The 20,241-nt window shown below is 35.2% G+C and overlaps 1 protein-coding gene across 2 annotated transcripts in view; it reads left to right on the top strand.

The window, feature by feature from the left end:
- Window positions 1-11,113, top strand: part of CTDSPL2 (CTD (carboxy-terminal domain, RNA polymerase II, polypeptide A) small phosphatase like 2) — a 100,297-nt gene extending 89,184 nt beyond the window's left edge. The window contains exons 9-13 of one of the 2 annotated variants that reach the window (XM_006831701.1): window positions 3,969-4,031; window positions 4,137-4,216; window positions 7,048-7,174; window positions 9,068-9,163; window positions 9,592-11,113. In XM_006831701.1, the coding sequence (XP_006831764.1) occupies window positions 3,969-4,031; window positions 4,137-4,216; window positions 7,048-7,174; window positions 9,068-9,163; window positions 9,592-9,657 (432 nt within the window). In that variant the 3' untranslated portion in view covers window positions 9,658-11,113. The remainder of the gene's footprint in view (window positions 1-3,968; window positions 4,032-4,136; window positions 4,217-7,047; window positions 7,175-9,067; window positions 9,164-9,591) is intronic. The other variant, XM_006831702.1, reaches the window with a different exon arrangement.
- The last annotated feature ends 9,128 nt before the right edge of the window (window positions 11,114-20,241 follow it).

Raw genomic sequence — 20,241 nt, 5'->3', positions numbered from 1 at the left:
TTACTAACCAGCATAACTGAATAATCAGATAAGGAATATTTTGCTATGTCTGCTAGGTGGCTAAAGTCTGATCCTCAGAGCCTATGGTTTGGACGGTCAGCAACGCTTGGGCCCACAGGGACTTGAACTCCTGACCGGGTCTGCACGGTCTGCATCAGATTCCCCCTTATTTATTATTTGTTTAAGGGTAGGTGTTACTTTTAAGCTTTTGATACTGGTTTTTTAAACCTGATGGCATAGTAGGATAAGCACTGGACTTACCAACTGCAAGAAAAATGAGACTTTCTGCTCCCATAAAGATAAACAGCCTTGGAAATCCTATGCAGGGTCACTATGGCTTGGAGGTAAATCAGTGACAGTGAGTTCTTTCTTTCTTTCTTTCTTTCTTTCTTTGGTGTGGTGTTGGTGATGTGAAAAGCAAACTTAAAATGATTATGTTTTAGTACTGTTAAGTGCCGTTGGGTTAGTACTGACTCACAGTATAGAGGGTTTCTGAGGAGCAGCTGGTATGTTCAAACCACCAACCTTGAGAATAGCAGTTCAGTGCTTATCCTGTAGTACCACACCAATTGACTTAGATTTGGAAGAGAATACTGAAATGAAGCTTTTGCCTGGCCATAGATTTGAGAGACTATATATGTAGTTTTAGGGAGTTTCAAGTTTGAAGAAAAAAAGACTCGTGAAATACTAAGTAGAAATAGGCATGGGTGAAGGAGACATAGAAAATGAGAACTAAGCAACTCAGGGCAGAAAGCTTTGTATGAGAGAAAGGTTGGGACAAGAAAGATGGAGTTGACATCTGTGGAGTTTTTTTTTTTGTTCTTTTAGCATTTGGAGAAATGCCAGTGTGTACATCTATATATGTTGTTGTATCTTTGTAACCTAACACATCAAGTAATGTAGTCTCAAAAATTAAACCCGTCGTATTGTTCCGACCTTTCAAATGTTCTTGCTTTGTTCTGCAGAATAGTACCTAAGTACTTTTTGACTTCTTTGTATTCCTGCTCACATCTACCTATAACATATCTGTATTCTGGTTTTTATTAGTCACCTCAGTCTTTGCTTGTGTCTTTCAATTCTGAAACACCTTCCTTTTTGCCTTTCCAAATCATGGTGAATCTGTTCTGAGAATGGGAAATGGACTATGACGGTACTTGGAAAGTATCATTTAAATTAGCTGTCTAAATAAAAATTTTAAATTTAAGAAGTAATTCTTTAATATAGAACCATGATGTTATTTAGAGGAAATAGATCCCAAGTTACAAAGACACTATTTTATGGGAAAAGTGATGATGGAATATTGAAAAATTTGTGTGTGTATGTATACACACACACAAGGATGAACTCTTTTTGTTCCTAAATTCATTTAGGGAGTGCTGGTAGCCCTGTAGGATAAGCATGGAACTGCAAACCACAGGGTCCAAAGCTTGAGCTTAACATTGAAAAAAGATGAGGTTTCTGTTCCAGTTAAGATTTACATCCTTGGAAACCCTCCCTGTACAGGGTTGCTGTGAGGTGGAACTGACTCAGTGGTACTCAACAATAACAACCAATGCATCTAAGGGACTAGCAGCAAACAAAAGGCTCTGATGGTTCATAGTTTGTGATATTTGTTGAAGTGAGATGACTAAGTAAAAGTATTGACAGAATTAATGGGCTTTTCTTAACCATCACAAATTTTTGGAAGGCCCATAATTAATAAAAATGATGTTACCAGTGCAATAGCTATATATCTAAAATCTATGTCCAATTATTTTTCAGAACATGTACTTATCCCATACTTTTTAAAATATTAAATAGGGCAGAAGTTTAATCTGATGAAGTTAATATTAAATGAATACTTTCTTTTTTTAATTTTTGTAATTTCTTAGAGTTCTTCTTTCTGTAATAAGCAATATGGCAGTTAAATTTTATTATATCCTTACATTTTGTCAATAATGAGTTTTCAAGCAAGATCACAAGTGAACTGCAGTTAAATGTTTTGTACCTCATCTTTTATTAGCTGGAATGCAGACTTACTGTACTTTTCATTAGTCAAGATATTAAGTTTAAACGCCTGACTTAATAGGATTAAAAGCAGTAAGCATTTATCACTGTAGACTGGATATGGAGACCGGGTAAAATATTAGCATATCTATAATCATTTTAAGGAGCCCTGATAGTGTAGTGGATTACAAACTGGGCTGCTAACCGAAAGGTCTGTAGTTTGAATCTACCTGCCGCTCCGTGGGAGAAAGGTGAGGCTTTCTGTTTCCATAAAAAAGATTCTACAACCTCAGAAACCCTATACAGAGTCTCTGTGAATCAGCAGCACACAAGTACCATCACCATTATAATCATTTTAGAGAGTCCTGGTATGGCGCTGTAGGATAAGCACTGAACTGCAAGGTTAGTTTGAACCACAAAGTGTCAGCAGTTCAAACTCACCAGCTGCTCCTCAGAAACCTTACACAGGGTCACTCTAAATTGGAAATGACGCAATGGCACTTAACAATAGTGTGGTGCTGTAAAATAAGCGCTGAACTGCTAACTGCAAGGTTAGTGAATCCTCAGAAACCTTGCTATAGAGGGTTGCTATGAGTCAGAACCAACTCAATGGCACTTAACAACAAAACATAATCATTTAAAGTTCACTTTTCACAAGTGATCATCAGTTCTTAGGGAGTTTCAGTCACTCACTGTACTTGTATAGTCTTTTCTGTTTGTAAAATTTGTTTATCATAAGAGTTTGGTGTTCAGTAAAATTATTTGGTGTATTCTACCCAAAAACATTTTGCTGTTGAGTCAATTCCTGTTTTTAGGAGAAGAACTAAACGAGTATCTTACATTGCATGCCTAATTTCAGGCAATTCTAGTACCTACTATATATTCATATTTGCTTATTTTAAACCATTTTGGCCTTGGGAATTCCAGTAATAAGGTAAAACATAGTATCTTACCTCCCAGAATATTTGCATACTTAATCCCTGTTTTTCCTTGTAACATTCCCTGAACTGGATTTTTGTTATAAGGATATTTTGTGTGAATGTGTTACAGATGTCAGAATTAAACTCTAGAGGGCCTAGATTTGAATTTGGCATCTCCCAACTTTGTTTTTTTAATGAGTCCAGTGAGTCTGATGTGAAGTCCAGTGCTTTATATACTGTATACTGTAGGTGTTCCATAAACATTTGTTGTTCAGTAATCACCTTGAAAGTATAAAATTTCTTTTTATGAAATTGTCACAGAATAAGTATGTCTTAGAGAAGTCAAAATCTCTTATAAATCACTTTTAGTGAAGTTCTCTATATTAGAGTATGTTACAAGAGTTATGTTGATTATACGCAAGACAGAGAAATAAGATATATAAGAGCATTATAGTGTTTCTAATACTGTCCATTTTGAGAACTGATATGTTTGCTGAATTAGTTTTAGGTGTACATAGTACTAATTGAGATGCCACATCTGAATTAGTAATAGAATAGCAAGATTGACTTCTGAAAAATTCTGGTTTAAAATCAAGATGTTATTAGCAGGTGATTTTTGAGAAGAAATTCTGAGCAATTATTGAGGAAGGTCATTGAGACAGGTCAGCTAGAGGTGGACACATAGCCTGCCTAATAATTGGATGGATACTACCTGGCTGGAAGATGGAGCTGATTTGTGGATCAAAATCTCAGAGGGAAACCTTCCATTTTTAGTTTGTTTATTATAATTCTATTCCAATGAAGTACTATTGTCAGTTGTATTTAACTATTAAAAGTAAATTGTTCACCAGTGATGATTCTTAACACTGCCAAAAGATGTTTTAAGTGGTTTCTTGTATGTGAAATATGTTTGGTTTGAGTGTTCATCTAGTAAACTTTTCTATTACTTTAAAATATGTACTAACTATAGTATATTCAGGGTTAGAACACAGCATCATTTATGAATGAGTAGTTTCCATTTGGTATGTTAATATGTTGAAGCCTATCCTTATGTTTTTTCAGGTTTATGTGAGATTAAGACCATTCTTCAGGGAATTCCTGGAACGAATGTCTCAGATGTATGAGGTAAAAATGATTAAACTAATTATATACTTAGATTTTTATTTTATGCAATATAATGCCCATATGTAGATCATGTATAATGATTACTTCTTTTCCCCTAATTTGTAGATCATTCTTTTTACTGCTTCTAAGAAGGTGTATGCAGACAAGTTACTGAACATACTAGACCCTAAAAAGCAACTGGTCAGGTAAATTTCATTAAGAAATAGTCTGTCACACTGATCTATGAAGTTTTTATGCTTCTGTTTAATTTTAATGGCCTTTATAAACTGGCTACATATGTAGAGTTTGTTGAACGGTGAGAATAAATGAACTTTTTGATTCCCAAAACTAAAACATTTCCTAATGATACATTTCAAACAGATGTTCTTCAAAAGGATATCAACATCAAATACCTTTTTCATAGTGACATTTTTATTCTTTGTGAGGGGTTGGAAGGGAGACTTGGTATGTGTAAAATTTTTCATTGTGTACACACCTCAAGTCTCTGAGAATGGTACATGTTATAGAGTTAATTTAACAGAAGGAATCAAGTGATCTGATTAGTAATTAAGAATTATAGATGCGTTAGTGAGAGGTTATTCTAATCTGGACTGAGTTCCTTGTATGTGTCCTGATCCAGGAGATGAAGTGTGTTCAGGATTAGACAGGAGTCCCTTGGATGATTTTAAAACTGTTTCCAAGTTAATACTGCCATTAATTTCTGTCAGCTGAAATGTGTTATTAATACTGTAGCAATCTTACAGAATCCTCTAAAATGTCAGAGTTCATTTTTGAGGTTTTGACTAGAGCTGAGAAAGATGCAAAAGGTTCATGAAGACATTAATGGCTAGATGATAAGTTTCTTGACTATTTTCCCCCATAGTATTTCCTACTGTCTAAAGTCCTGTATTACTGAATGGTGGGTATAATTATACTGAAAACCTTTTCCTGGTATCCACATGTAGGAGGTTTTTTCCTAAATCCAACTGTAATACCCTTTTTAGTTTAATATAGAAAATCAAAATTTGTCCTTATTGTCAATTTCCATTGCATCTTCTATATAAACAAACTGCACACACACAAATGAAAAGTGGCATTTTCTATTCACTACTGTTTATTGATTGACATTTATGCCCATTTTACTAAACTTTAATAAAAATATACAAATGATTTTAATGCCATTCATTTTGAAGATAATTATTTAAGTACCTTCAATGTTCTATGGAACATTAAACAATATGAAGTCCTTCCCTCTTGGAGTTTTCAAATCAATCCCCCTCTTTATAAAACCTAAACATCTGGGAGTTTTCTGTTTAATCTATATGTGTTTTTAAAAAATTAAAACAACATATTTGAATAGTAGATTAAATTTATTTATTAGAGTGCTATAAGGAATTAATAGACTTAAGAAATTTTTGTGATCTCTAAATCCCATCAGTCTAAATGCAGTGTTGTTAGTGTAAAGGATCTCTATTAGATTGTCAAAAGTAATTTCTAAAACTTCAGATACATGTTATTAACTGTAGGAGGGTGAGGGTGTTAAATAATCACAGTCTCCACATATATATACTGGTGACTACTCTCAGTATGTTTGTTGCTGTTGGGTAAGCGTCATCAGCAGTGACTTGTATGTGCACTCTATACCTGCTTCCAGTTTTCTCGTATCTGAATGTTTCAAGAAATAAAATGGGGAATGTTTGTTAGATCCCCAAAGGACTTCGGACTTTTAAGTAGGACTATCTGTAAACCGCCCAAAGGCAGATGATTATCTGATTGGTTTAAAGCATTCCTTAAAATTATAGCCAGGGGGAAAAGAACTACTTATACTATATTTTATCTGCACATAAAATTCTTCCTCTTTGCTATTACTACCAGCACTGTGAATTTTTTTAATTGAGTTTTTAGTGGGGTTTTTGTTTTCTGTTTTTAACAGACGTGTGACTGACCTTGTAGATAAAAAATACCCTTTTCTTGAAATTGCATGATCAAATACAGAGGTATAGTAGCTAGCCCTTAAAAATTGCTTAGTGGAATTAACACAACACTAAAACTACCTATTATTAATATAGAGATAATAAAGTATTTTAAGGTTAAAAAAAAAATCTTAACTATATCAATTGTTATAAATATTCAGCAACTTTAATGTTTTGAGTGCTAAAGGATAATTACATAATATACTATAGAATTATAAGTACAATTTATTTTTAAAGCTTTAAAAAATTATATAGCATTTTTCTAGTCAGCATGTAATATATTGGTGAAACATCAGTTTACTTTAGTAACACTTAAATCAGAAATTATCTTTTCCTTCAACCATATTTTTCCAAATATATATAATATATTTATTTACATAATTTTTTATTTACTTACTAAATAAAATTAAGAGAAATAAAAGTTGGGGAAATGTTGAAATGATGGAATGTTTTGGCTTCAGCATCTTTTCTCAAAAATATAAGAGAAACTTTAAAAAAAAATTTTTTTTAACTGCCAACAAAGCAACATTCCTTCTTATATTTTCTATTCTGGCGTGTACAGGGATAGGGAGGCTGTGTGGTCTACTGGTTAGAGCAAAGGCCTGGGAGCCAGGAGGATCCTGGGTTCCAATGCGGGGCTAACCACTGACTTACTGTGTGACCTTGGGCAAGTCACTTGACCTTGTACCTCATTCACCTGGAAAATTGGTTAAAAAGCAGGACCTCGCTGACAACCAGATGCTGCATCTGAGCTGAGCTTTCCTGGGTAAATAAATTACCAAAAAAATTTACAGAATTTTTAATAACCTCTTTATAATTTAACTTTACATTTTAGGAATAAACCCAAGTTCTGTATGGCATGGCAATATTTGGTTGTAAGGTTTAAATAATTGCTGTGAACTTTTATAGTAAAAGCATAGCCCAAAGCTTAGGCCCATGTTTGTATTTATTTCCATAGTGAGTGAAAAGACTTATTGAACCTATAAAGCCTGTGGTGTATGTATGTGTCAGTATTTGTTGTACTTTTTAGAGATTTTTAAAAATTTATTTATTTTTACGTTTAGGCATCGACTTTTCCGTGAACATTGTGTTTGTGTACAAGGAAACTATATAAAAGACTTAAATATCCTGGGAAGAGATCTTTCAAAAACTATAATAATTGACAACTCACCACAAGCCTTTGCATATCAGGTAGGAAGAGGATTGCTTAACAAAGTCATATTGGGAAAAATACATGGGAACAAATGCTACCAAACAGACTATAATGGCAGAACTGAATTTTTGTTGGTAGAATTTCTGTTTAATGTCATGTTTTAGAGTTAAAGGCTTGTTACCATACTAATTATTGTTGTTGTTGTTAAGTGCTTGAGTCGGTTCCCACCCATAATGACCCTGTGTAGGGTTTCCAAGGAGCAACTGGTGATCTTGAACTGCCGACCCTACAGTTCAAACCGACTTTGCAGTCCAGTGCATTAACCCACAGCGCCACACCAGGACTCCTCCCATACTAATTAGAAGTGCCAAATTATTATAACCCTTTTGGAAATTTTACTATTAAATGCAAGTAAATTTGGGTAAGAGGTAGGTAACTGTTGTGAGCTATCCTTTAAAATTTGATCTAATCCATAATTTAACATAAACCTGTTTGAAAGTTATAAAAACCTTAACTGGTCTGTTTATTTGATTTGACATTCTGAAATATTTTCTTCATAAACAGACTTCCTTTTATATGTTGTAATTTAAATTTTTTTATTTAAATACATCCTTATAAGATACACTGCATATTATATAAATATGTGTACATGATCTAATCTATGAAATTTGCTTCAGACAAATCAGCACAGAATGGGGGTATATGAAAAGTATAGATGAAATAAGATTGGACTTTCTTTGTGTGTTTCAAAATGTCCCTAATAAAATAAACAAAAGGAAAAAATGCATTTGTTGTTGAAACATGGTCAATCAAGGTCATTATTTTTATTTACTTGCATTTTGATATAATATTTTAGAATTTCATCTTGGCTCCTAGATTAAATGTTTTCAAGTAAATATCTTCTATCTAAAACAAAATGCTTAATCTAAACATTACCTATAAATATATTTTATCCTAGAGATTTACTATAAAACAGATGCAGTGTTTATTCTTATTTTTAGGCATTCTTCCTCAGGGAAATACCAGTGAGTCTGTTTGTTAAGTACTTACTGTGCTCAGACTATCATACTACTGGGACAGACAGTATGATTTCTGGTAGTCTGAGTGTTCTCTGTTTTCATTGGCATTACCCTTTGATTCACAGGGCATACAATTGCTATATTATCGTTAACTGTTTTTTTTGAATGAAGAAGGAATATCTATTTAGTTAGGTTCGTGGTAGTTGTGGTAGTGGGTGCTGTGGGGTTGGTTCTCTGATTCGTAGTGAAACCCTGTATAGGGTTTCTGAGGCTGTAAATCTTTATGGGAGCAGAAAGCTTATTTCTCCCTCAGAGCAGCTGGTAAATTCGAACTGCTGACTCTGTAGTTATGAGCCCAACTCATAACCCACTACGCTACCAGCCCTCCTTAGTTAGGTTCATAGCCCATATAAAACTTGTTTTAATGGAACTTTCTTGTTTAATTTTATGTACATGAAAACCCAGTTAGTCTTCACTTTACTCTTTCTGTCATATTATTGATTGCCAAGGAATAAACTCTGGAGGCATTCCTTTTCAAAGAAATTTATACATCAGGGTTTTCCTTACCCTTTCAAGATGTAGTTATTTTCTGCCTTGAATTTTTTTCTTGAAATCATGTGTTTTCAGTAACGGGAGGCAAAAAAAAATGTTTTTATGGTAACGTGGACTCTGATACAATTATTGGGCAGGTATGTCCTGAGAGGTCTCTGGTGCCTGAGATTGGTAGGATGAGACTTGTTTCTTCAGATTTACTCAGTGATACAAGACGGAAGCATATGCTAAAATGGGGATAACAGCTACACACTACTACAGGCTACAAAAGGGTTAAATTTTTGTTTCATTTTTAAAACTTTTCCAAACAAGACAAAATAGAAATAAAAAGATAAATAAATTATTTATTTATCCTTTTAGCTTTCTAATGGAATCCCTATAGAAAGCTGGTTTATGGATAAAAATGACAATGAACTCCTAAAATTGATTCCATTTCTGGAGAAGCTTGTAGAACTGGTAAGTATATCATTTGTTTTTTCTCTTGTGTTTTTCTTAGCTCAACTATATTGAAAAAAATCACTTTTTAATGGTTTACTCTCTGTGTACTGACTAAGTCAATTGTGGTAGGAAATTATGAAAAAATGGAAAACATAGGTGCATTGTTTAACCTTACAAATTATGCTAAAACTGTGCTTATTACTATTTAAAACTTCATAACTTGAATTTTTTTTATATTTGGCAACAAAATAATGCAAGTTGTAAAATAAAATAGTGATTTTTCTCTGCAAAGTAAGAATGCTTAGAACATGAAGATTATACAAGGGGGACTTCAAAACGTGTGTGGGAAAATTCCATCTTTTGATTCCATTTTTCCATGGACTTTGAAGCCCCTTTGTATCTATAAAATAATGTAATTTTTAAAACATTCTCTTTATTCCATTCAGAATGAAGATGTCCGACCTCACATCAGAGACAGATTTCGCTTGCATGATTTGCTGCCCCCAGATTAAACACAAAGACTTGTCAGATGACTGAAGGGGGAGAGAATGCAGGACCCTTTTGGACTAAGACAAAAACATTGCCATTACTGTTGAAATTTTGCATTTTTGTACCCCGTCTTGCTTTTCTTATCTTTGGTGCCCAATAATAATCAAGGGTTACAGAGAGAGACTTTATCTATCTCAGATTGAATACATACAGTAGGTAGGCGAAAACAGAAGAGTCTTTAGAACTAGTGCAACTCCAGTGAAATTTTTTATGTACAGGACATCTGCAGTTTATAAAGAATTCTGTTTCTGCCACCAGCAGTTTGACCTGTAGTCACACAGGATTTTATGATAATAACAGAGCTGAAAATGGACTTTTATTTTCTCTCTGTTCGGTGCTCTAAGTGGGTTTGTAGCCACTTTTCTGTTACTTTAAGATTCTCATTTCAACAGGAATGGCCAGTAAAAGTTGTTTTATTTTTCCTGTTAAGGTTTATAACCTTTTTACATTTTTGACCTGTATTAGATTAGAAATTCATTATGCATTCCTTTTAGTTGAGGCGCTTCATAGTTTTCTTGAAATAGTCAATTTTTAGTTTTTATTATACATTTGAATGGCCGTTTTCCTGCTTTGTCTGCCTGCATATTGTATATTTGTTTAAAAATATTCTCTACTTTTAGTCCATGTAAGTTTCATTTAGCAAGACATACATTTATATTTTGTTTCTGTAATATTCTACTGTAGGTGAAATCTTTTCAAAAATCAAGAGACTGGGTAGATAAGAATATATGAGTGACTAATATTCAGAAGATTTAAACCATTGTGATAGCATGTATTCCAAATGGTAATATCTTGCAATGGCACACAGATTTAATGGATAAAGGTATACCTCAGACTTCACTGTGCTGCTCACTAATCTTTGAGGAGACTGAGTGTGGTCAACACCTGTTGGGCTTGATTTGGTTACTGCTGCCTTTGGTATTCTCCAGGAATGAAGTATTCAGCACAGTGGCTCAGTATTTTTAGTTATTTTGCATGGGCTGGTAGTACCTCTGTTATGCTCTCGGTTACAATCAATTTAAAACTATGTATAACAGTCTTGGTACCTAACAGTACCTATGCATCATCCTGTGGCACAGTACACTCCCAGGCCACCAAATGCAGTTCCTATGCTGTCATAGTGGTTTTCTATGCTATATGAAAATAGTCTGCAAGCCTTGGTTCTCTAATGCAGCTACCATAAAGAGGTTGATATTTTTATAGTGGTGTGTAATCTCCTTTTCGGGAGGCTTTTTATGGAAGGTAGAATTTGTAAAAGTTAGTATGCTTTGCCTCTCTACTGCATTAACATACCACAGGCTCAGACTGTTTTTATGTAAAGGATGTCAAAGAACGGCACTTTTTCTAAAGAGAAGTTTGATATTTTGTATGCTTGTTAAGAAAGTACAGTATTGGAAATTAAAGGTGGACAACTGATAATTGAGGAGTATGTCAATTAATTTTTTATGTATATTACCTGTTTACTTGTACAACTTTATTGTACAAATTACATGCAGCTTCATTTTCAAATGAGTCCTTAAAATAAGGAAATCTTTTTAGGAAAACATTTAATTTTTGTATTTTTGATTTTAAAGGCATGAGTTATGTCAATTTTCAGTGTATTAATGAAGATTTTAACTTTCCATCAGGTTGAGTGTTTCTTACTATATTACCTGTTGTGTATGTAGTTAGCATATTGTGTCACTGAGCTGTTTAAAAACTTAGCATGTAGAGCCAAGCCTGTTTTGTGGAAAATCCTTCTTCATTAAAAAAGTAATCATGGCAGATTTTCTGCAAAAAAAAAAAAAAAAAAAATTGCAATTCAGAATACTTTTTTTTTTTTTTTTTTTTAATTTAAAGAAAGATATTTTGCTTGCAGGTAAAAAATACTACAGATTCGTTTTAATGAGAATCTTTGAAATGTATTTATCTTTAGGGCATCTGGGCATCTTTTTGTTGTTTGTCTGCTGTCTTTCTTGAAATAAAATGTACATAACGTTACCTTTACATATGCTCTTGCTCAAAATTGTGAACCTACTTACATTTGTCCCTGCTCCCTTCACTTTAATGCTCAAACGAGCAAACCCCAAAATCTAAACAAGATCTGAACTTTCAGTGTGCATTATAATTGCTGAAAGTTTTTCTGATTAATACAATTTCAAAGGGCTTTCCCCTACTTAATGGGAAATAAAAGCACCTTTACCATTGTGCCTCTGAGCACTATAATAATGAACACCAACTTTTTAATTCTTCGCATTTTACTAATGGTGAAGCTGTTTTCAGTCCCATGCAACTGACAAAGGAATCAAACATAACAAACTCTGTTAAGAAATAAACTAAGAAGTTTTATATGGCCTGAGAACATTTGACGACAGTTTAATATTTTTTTTTCTTCAATACGTTCATTACTTGGGTCATTTTTCATTTGTTAATAACAAAACTTTAAATAATTTAAAGAGAGGCAATTTATCCAGCTTTCCTGCACCTATTATATACTGTTTTATCTTCCATTACCCTTTCATTGCTTTATTGGTACATGTTAAACACTTCCATTTAGTTCAAGGAAAGTGTATATTTTATGAATTGCAATGTGCCCAGCCCTTCAGCTCACAGAGGAAGTGTGAATTCTTAAAAGACGGACTGTAGTGAACTCTTAAAGACTGTAGTAAATGCAGGAGAGATGGATGATACCTGATGAGACACAGCAGAAGTGACCTATATACACATTACAGCTCTGAAGTACATACTAAAATTGTGATACTTCCTATGATAAATGTCTGACTTTTAAGACATTCTTTTAAATATTTGTATCATTGTTAGAAAGGATGTTTTATTAATCAGTTGTGTTTTTAATTACATGTAATATATGTAGCCCTAATTAGATTTATATTTCTCCTTGGGTCCTAAAAGAGAGTTGATGACAATTCGTAACCATAAATTGTTTTATATTAGCTAGTATATGTATATTTATTTACCTGATGGCTTTATCTTTATCTGTTTCCCAAAATTTATTTGGGATTGTTGAAAGCATTGTAACTTCTATAAATGGCTATTTTCCTGTAACTGTCAGTGAAATGAATATGTACACTGTTTGCTTTTTTATATGTTTCTGGATTTTTTGTTTTTGTTTTAGAGTTAAACATAGAATCGTTTAAAAAAAAAAAAAAAAGTTATCTTTGGCCAATGACTTTTTCAGCTAGATAGTACTTTCAACCTTCTCCAGGAGTTCATTTTTCATTATTTTGTTCAGCTTGCCTGAAAACAGATACTTCATCTCATCAGTGAAGAAAGCGTTTCATTATTCCTACAAATCTCTCCAACGAGCACAGAATTCTTCATAAGGACCAGATCTCTTCCACATCTTTGTCCCATCACATAAAGCTGAAACGTAAAGGACATTAAATTGTATTAATATGATGGTGTTAAATACTACATCACTAGCTAGTTAAGGTTTTCTGACCTGACTTCTCTTTGTCTTCCTAGGTATTTATTTGTTAGTTACCTCTTTTAATCTTGTGTATCTAAATTAACTTAGTTAATAGTTACCCACCGAATAACTATGCCAAGCAACTAGGAAAGAATGTTTATTTTATTTCCCCTTATAGGGGAAGAGTGGACTGGGAACAAAAATGTATGGGCCAAAAGGCCTTAGGTTGTCATTCATTCACTTTTTATTCCTCTTATGAGCTATATTTGAGTGTAGTATTTTTTCAGAGCTGATACGCTTGATTATGTAATAACTTTTGATGTCTTCCCCTAAGTTGAAAGCCTGCTAGGAATCTGTAAAAATACATTCTAAAATTTCAGAACAAGACCCACAAAATTCAGTATCTTGTATTTAAATGCTACTTAAATTATTATTGGAATCCAAGTATCACTACCTAGGATACATTTTTATAAAATGTTTCTCTGTATCTTGAATTGAAATTACTTGCCCAGAGGCAAGAGTTCAGGGGGCATAACATGTTGGGGGGTCTTTTTTAAGAAGGGGATAAGAGCAACACGTTTATACTAGTTTAGGTATATGATTTTAATATTAGTGTTTTTTGTCAGTAGTTCCCAATCCTGTTTATTGTAATTAGTTGGAGGCTCACCTGATGGAAAATTGTTTCACCTGAGTCAAGAGTAAGGCCTGGGAGTTCAGGTGATTCTGAGAAAGCCAGGTCTTACCAATCACTGTTTTAAATAATGTGACAGTGGTTTGAGAGTAGGCAACAAAATAAAAGCTTACCAGATATCTCTTTGTGGTAGAGTTTTGGTTTTCTTTTCTTTTTTTAAAAACTGGGACCAGATTTCACAGAACCTCACTTAGCAACAACAATTCAAGATACATAGAGGAATAATAAAGAAGATGGAGGCTTCTGCTCACTACCATTGTTTTCTTTCAGATTTCTTAAAGATTTTGCATTTCTAGCACTTGGAAAAGCTGACCATCTTCATAGCTGAAGGACATTGTCCCTGAATGAAACCATTATATATATTAACTGTAAAATAGTTCACTATTTTTTTATTTTATAAATCTTTGTAGATATAAGCAATGGAATACTACTTTCACCTTTTGAAATGGGATTTTTCAAGGCAGTGTCCTTTTGGCATTAAGGTAGGGGGGAGTTAATATTCTTTCTACCTGTTTCCACATAAATCAATATAAAATCATGGACATTTTAAAAATCTCAATTTAATTTCTACTTATTCACTATGCAGTATAGCCGTGAACAAGTAAATGTAGATTTAGTTTTCTCATCTTTAAATACCCTGATCACCCTACCTCACAGGGTTGTTGTGGGGATAAATAAAACTTTTATGGAAGCAGCTTTCTTTGATGATATTTTATCAACCTTTGGAAACTAATTTCTAACAACTCACATTTGTATAGTGCTTTCTGTTTACAAATACACTGGGTTTTTTCCCCCCACAATATTTTCCTTTTGATGTTGACCTTTAGGACAAAGAACATGGAGAAGATACAGATAGGAGATGGCGGATAGGGGTGGGGGAGAACTTGAATAATTACATTTGTACATGAATACAAAGCTATCTAAAGTTTATAAATCAATTTGACTAGCCAATAAGAGATTCTTACAAATAATAAGTGGTATAGAACCTAACTGCAAAAATGGATGCAATTTTTAGACTAGAAAATACCAACTTCTAAATGTGCTTCTTTTCCAGTTAAGAAAATGAGTAGAAAAGCATACTTCCAAAATCACAGAATTAGAACTGGGACTAGAATCTAGCTCTCTTAATTACCATCCAAATGATTTTAGAAGGGAGGGCATTATTAAATAGAAATTAAACCCTTGAGGTAAATGAAGGATTGATTTTGAAAAGTAGAGACAAGATAGCAAGACAAAACTAGTCGGGTAAGCCAAGATAAATTTATGCTTGATACAATGGATTAAATAGGCTACCAGTGTAGTGCAGTAGTTCCAACTCAGTCTGAAAGTTTTGGTGTGTGTATTGTTTTTTAAAAAACCCTTAAGGCTGATAACCTCAAGGTCAGAAACTACCAGCTGTTCTGCTAGAGAAAGGAGGTTTTCTGCTCCCATAAAGATTTACACCCTCAGAAGCCCTATGCAGGGTCGCTATGGGTCGGGACTGACTCAACAGCACACACTCACCACCCTAAGCTTCAGTAGCCCATTGCCTTTAACTAACATCTAGATATATTTATATATCACATTCCTCTATAATTATAATATGAAAATGTTTTCTTTAAATGAAATCTTTTTGCAAATGTCTGGAAAAGAGTGGCCTCAGGTTCATCAAAGGTTTTAAGCAGCAGTAGCGTTGCCAGGGCGGGCTCGGTGGGGATGGAGGTGATGGTGGTTATGTTATGTGCCGTGGAGTTGGAACCGACCCATAGCGACCCTGTACAGGGTTTCCGAGGCTGTAGATCTTTACGGGATCAGAACACCTCATCTTTCTCCTGTGGATCAGTGGGAATGGAGGTAGATAATCTGCAATCCATGCATTCCTTTGATTTCTTAACGTCTTCTGATCACATGTTGATTTCATACATTGCCCCACAGCCTCCTGAAAGGTCAGTAATTTTGATAGCTGTTACTTGAGGAAACAAAGTTTGGGTCATATTGCACTCTCCCTCAATCTGGGAGGCAAACATCAATGCTCTTGGCGTAGCTCATGCCACCATCAGTCTCTTATCCTAGAAAACCTAGCAATTTTGCCAAGCTCCAAGAGGAATTTGATGGGCAGACAGGTTTAAAGTCACTACCATGGACATAATGAACATAATTAATTTGAAACAAATGGGCTTCGGATAGTTAGGTGCACATGGTTAATAAAAGCATTGAGAGTTCAGAGTCAAAAGACTCTCAATATAGCGTGCAGTTCTTTGAGCCTTAATTTGTTCCATCTGTAAAACAGGTACACTATTATGTATCTTTCAGAATTATAACGATCAAATTAAACTTGTCAAAAAGTATGTATCAGAGCAATATGCAAGTAACGTTAAAGTGGTTATGAATCGGGCTGTTAACCTCACAGTCAGCAGTTTGAAACTACCAGCTGTTCCACAGGAGAAAGATGAGGCTTTCTGCTCCTGTACAGATTACAGCCTCAGACACTGTACAGGGTCACTATGAGTCGGAACTGACTCTACAGGCACATACCAACAAATGTTACGGCAGCTACCTCTCTGAAGGAGAGTAAGCAAGAGAAATGGGAAGAACTATAGTGGAGTCCTGATGTGGTGCTGTGGTCTAAAGTATTAGACCATAAGGTCAGTGGTTCAAACCCACCAGTCACTCCTTGGAAACCCTATACAGGGTCACCATGAGTCAATATATAACATCACGATAAATAGAGAAAAGATTGAACTTGTCAAAGACTTCATTCTTGTCAAATCAACCAGCAGTCTTAAAAAGTGTTGAAGATTAAAGATGTCAGATTCAGGGTAAAGGTGCACCTGACCCAAGCCATGATATTTTCAATAACCTCATATGCATGTGGAAGTTAGTGAATAAGGAAGACCACAGAAGATTCATTTGAGCTATGGTGTTGGAAAAGAAGTATCGTGGACTGCCAAAAGCACAAACAACTGTGTTAGAAGTACAGCCAGAATGCTCCCTGCTTCAAAGCCTGGGTGGCTAGATTTCATCTCATACTTTGGACATATTGTCAGGAAGGACCAGTCACTTGAGATCGTGTTTGGTAAAGTGAAGGGTCAGAGACAAAGAGGAAGAACCCCCAACAAGATGGATTGGTACAATGGCAACAGCAATGGGCTCAAATACAGGAATAATTGTGAGGCTGGCGCAGGACTGGGTAGTTGATTGTAGTGTACGTGGTTTGCTATCAGTTGGTACTGACTCTATGGCACCTAACAACATGAGCTGAAAGCAACTCAATGGCACTTAACAAAATGATAGTAATAAAAAAGTTCCTTAAGAATGGATGAACCAAATGAGAGTGTTAGTGGCTGCCATACAAGGGCTTCAAAAAGTTCTTGAGTAAACTCTATTATCTTTACATTCCATTTCAACACAAACTTTTGAAGGCTTCTAACATAACAAGGTTTAATGTTAAGTGTTGTGTTGGTTTCAACTCATAGTGACCCTGTATAGGGTTTCCAAGGAGTGACTGGTGAACTTGAACTGCCGACCATGCGGTTCAGCACATTAGCCCACAGTGCTAGATGTCATGTAAATAACTTCCCACCAAAAATTATTTTAAAGCAATACCTTCCCATATTTTATATATTATGTTAGCCTTAGGATGGCAAATGAAGGCAAAACTGAATTGACCCTCAAATTTACCTCTAACAATGCAAATTAACATTGTGATTGGAGTCATAAAGGTGAATTAAATCCACAATCTGGAGTTCCTAGGTGGTGCAAACAATGAACATGCTCAACTGCCCATCGAAAAATTGGAAGTTTGGTAAGTGCCAGTCAGTTCTGACTCATAGAACCCCTGTATAGGGTTTCCAAGGAGCAGCTTGGTGGGTTTGAACTATTGATCTTGTCGTTTAAGCCAGAAGTACCTCAGAAAAAAAGCTCTGGTACTTCTCTGAAAAATCCATCACTGAAAACACTATGGCGGATAATTCACTCTGATGGGAGTTTACCTGGTGGCAACTAGTAGTAATATAATCAAGTCTGGGTATCAGTCCTGGGTTTCCTGAAGAGTATCATTTAAATCAAGATCTTTAGACGACTGAAGGAAGATAAAACCAGGGTGGTATGGGGTTGTCTATTAATTTATTGTACTGTGATGCTGGGAGCTATGCCACCAAAGTACCACCAGAGTCAGTGGGCATTTCAGTGGAGCTTCCAGACTGAGATAAACTAGGAAGAAGGAGAGGTGAATCACTTCTGCCTCCTCAAAGTAGAGCTGACCATAATGAGGTGGCTGTAGGAAGGCTTTTGTGATCTTCATTTACTGATGGGGCACGACTCAAAATAAGAAACAGCTGCAAATATCTATTAATAACTGAAACATGTTAAGTGCCGTTGAGTCGGTTCTGAATCAAAATGACCCTGTATAGGGTTCAAACTGACCTTGTGGTCCAGTGCTTTAACCCATATACAAAATATGAATATAGGAAAAATGTTGTCAAAAGTGAAATGGGGCATGTACAGATTTATATCCTAGGCATTAGCTGAAATGGCCATTTTGAATCAATTTATATTCTGTTTCCACAAAAATCAATAAAAAGTCAGACATTTAAAAATCTCAATGAAGAGAATGATCAAATGAATAGGAACAGTGTCACATTCATTGTTAAAAAGACCATTTCAAGATCTGTCTTGCAGTACAATGCTGTGATAATATCCATACACCTCCAAGGAAGATCAAAGAGATCTTTTTAAGGACTAAAGTGTGACTGACCTAAGCCATGGTATTTTCAATCTCCTTATATACATGCAAATGCTGGACAATTAATAAGGATGAAGGACTGATACATTTGGATTATGGTTTTAACAATACTGAAAGTACCATGGGCTGCTAGAAGAACAAACAAATCTGTGTTGGAAGAAGTACAGCCTGAATGCTCCTTAGAAGTGAGGATGGTGAGATTTCGTCTTTCATACTTTGGACATGTCAGGAGGGACCACTGACTGGAGGACATTATGTTTGGTAAAGTGGAGGTTCAGAGAAAGAATAAGAACCTTAACAAGATGGCAGCAAGAACAGGCTCAAACATAATTGTGAGGATGGTGTGAAACTGAGTACAAGGGACTGCCAAAAGAACAAACAAATCTATGCTGGAAATACTCCTTACAAGTAAGTATGCTGAGACTCTCTTATACTTTGAATGTATTATCAGGAGGGACTATTCCCTAGAGAAGGATATCAGGCTTGGTAGAGGGTCAGCAAGAAAGAGGAAGACCCCCAACGAGATGGACTGGCATAGTGATAGCAGCAATGGACTCAAGCGTAACAATGATTGTGAGGAGGGCCCAAGACTGGGCAGTGTTTCATTCTGTTGTGCATAAAGTCACTGTGAGTCAGACCCACCTCAATGGCACCTAACAACAACAACAACAACTGGGTTACTTAGGACTATATCCCACTGAGGGGCAGATCCAGGTTTGCCCTGAAGCACAAATTTTCAGGGCTATCTTGATGTGGCGCTAGGTGATAATGCACTGGTCTGCAAGGTAAGGTCGAACCAGAAGGTCAGCAGTTCAAACCCACCAGCTGCTCCTCAAAACCCTATATAGTGTTGCTATACAGGGTTGACTCCACAGTTCTTAACAAGTTGAAAAGGACCGGCTCCTACAATGAAAAGCCCTAAAGCTAAAGTTTCATCAGCTTCACAGTTAACCTGCTTCTGATTCCTCCTTTCTATGTCAGTTACGGTAATGGGGCAGACGTGATTTTGTGGAGTCTTTCCTGGAAAAGAAGCCATCATAGTGAGCTGTCCTGAACCCTCACCAGCAGTATCCACTGTTCTCACTTGTGCTCATTGCTGCTGCCACTGTGTCAAATCCATTCTCTGTTTCACTGACCCTCTACTATATCCAGCAAGGAATCTCCATGGCCTTTCCTGATAGTATGTCTGAAGCATGGGAAAGTCTCACCATTTGGCTGTACTTCTTCCAGCACAGATTTGGTTGTTCTTCTGGAAAGTCATGATACTTTCAAATCCATGGTACTTTTTAATAATGTGATTAATTTAACCCACTTTCAAGCAGTGAATTTTCCAGTAGACCACATTCCACAGTATTCAAACCCTATACAAGGTTGCTAAGGGTTGTAAACAACTCAATAGCACCTAAAATAACAGTATTTTAAAATTTTTTTTTTTTTTTTTTAACAAAAACATGGTAGAATTAGAAAGACAAAATTAAAAAATATATATCTTTATACTTTTTCCCTCTGGCTATTCCTTAAATGGACTCCTGGTGTGGCGCTGTAGGATCAGCACTGGACTGCAAACCACAGGTTGGCAGTTCAAACCTGCTCCTTGGAAACCCTATATAGGTTCCTATGAGTCAGAACTGACTGGACAGCACTTACCAACATCAACATTCCTTAAGTGTTCTTTTTTTTCTTTTCCATTTAATCCCAGCAGGCAGTTTACATATACAGGAGAGTAC

The sequence above is a fragment of the Chrysochloris asiatica genome, unplaced genomic scaffold (assembly GCF_000296735.1).
Source record: "Chrysochloris asiatica unplaced genomic scaffold, ChrAsi1.0 scaffold00004, whole genome shotgun sequence".
In the NCBI taxonomy this organism is placed as follows: Eukaryota; Metazoa; Chordata; class Mammalia; order Afrosoricida; family Chrysochloridae; genus Chrysochloris; species Chrysochloris asiatica.
The sequence above is the reverse complement of the archived record's forward strand: the minus strand, read 5'-3'. Positions and strand labels throughout refer to the sequence as shown.